Consider the following 1,067-nt stretch of genomic DNA (forward strand, 5'->3'; position numbering starts at 1 on the left):
ACCTCTCCAGCTTGCTGCTGCAACAGGAGGGGCACCACAGGGCTGCACAGAAAAACACACAAACAGACCCCAGCAGGCTGCTGCAGCACGCGGGTGTATGCTTACTCGTGTTGCTGCAGCTGCTGCTGCTGCTGTTTCTGCTGCTGCTGCTGCTGTTTTTCCCGCTGCTGCTGCTGCTGCTGCTGGCTGTGAGTGCGCCGGCGCTCACCACTGCGCCTAGGGACCTTAGAACAGCAGATATGAGCTGCTGCTGCTGCTGCTGCTGCTGCTGCGCTGTATCCCCGACGCAGCAGTACACCCCCTGCATCTCGTCTCCGCCGCAGCTGCTGCTGCTACTGCTGCTGCTGCTGCTGCTGCTGCTGCTGGCAGCCAGCAGCATGCAGGCTGAAGCGCACAGCAGCGCCTGCATCAGCTCACGCACAGCCCCTTCGGAGCACCAAGTAAGAGATATGACTCCTATCCACTCATCAGTGCTGCTGCTGCTGCTGCNGGCCCCACAAGGGAACTGTAGAACTTCGCCTGCAGCAACAGCAGCAGCAGCAACAGCAGCAGCAGCAACACCAGCAACAGCAACAACAGCAGCAGCAACAGCAGCAATGCAAACGAAGAATGTCAAATTCAGGCAGCGCAGGCGATCCCGGAGAACGCTATCTGTCGCTGCTGTAGTTGCTGCTGCTTTTGCTGTTGCTGCTGCTGCTGCTGCTGCTGCTGCTGCTGCTGCCGTCGCTTACTGTCTAAAGGTTGCTGCAGCAACTGCTCCGGCGCGTCCACCTGCCTGTCTGCTGCCAGCAGCAGCAGCCCGCGCTGCAGCAGCAAACTGTCGGCATCTCTTGCCCCTTTTGCTGCGGTCTGGCTGCGGTTCCGTGCTGCTGTTGCTGCTGCTGCTGCTGCTGCTGCAGGTCCTACAGGTGTTGCTGCTGCTGCTGCTGCTGCTGCAGCAGGGCAGGGGTCCCCGGCGTTGTCCTCGGTGCGGATGGCGTTGCAGGCTGCAGGCACATGTCGTGTGTATATGATGCTGCTGCTGCTGCTGCTGCATGCAGCAGCAGCAGCAGCAGCAGCAGTCTTTC

The 1,067-nt window shown here is 60.9% G+C and overlaps 1 protein-coding gene across 1 annotated transcript in view; it reads right to left on the minus strand.

Annotated features, from left to right (window-relative positions):
• EMH_0049370 (uncharacterized protein) overlaps positions 1–998 on the minus strand; it is a gene marked incomplete at both ends in the record, with an annotated part of 5,218 nt that extends 4,220 nt beyond the window's left edge. The window contains 4 exon segments of the mRNA XM_013496517.1: positions 209–487; positions 491–519; positions 732–775; positions 907–998. Of these exon segments, the coding sequence (XP_013351971.1) occupies positions 209–487; positions 491–519; positions 732–775; positions 907–998 (444 nt within the window).
• Positions 999–1,067: the final 69 nt, after the last annotated feature.

Source organism: Eimeria mitis, genomic scaffold, assembly GCF_000499745.2.
Source record: "Eimeria mitis Houghton genomic scaffold, Emh_scaff2149, whole genome shotgun sequence".
Lineage (NCBI taxonomy): Eukaryota > Apicomplexa > Conoidasida > Eucoccidiorida > Eimeriidae > Eimeria > Eimeria mitis.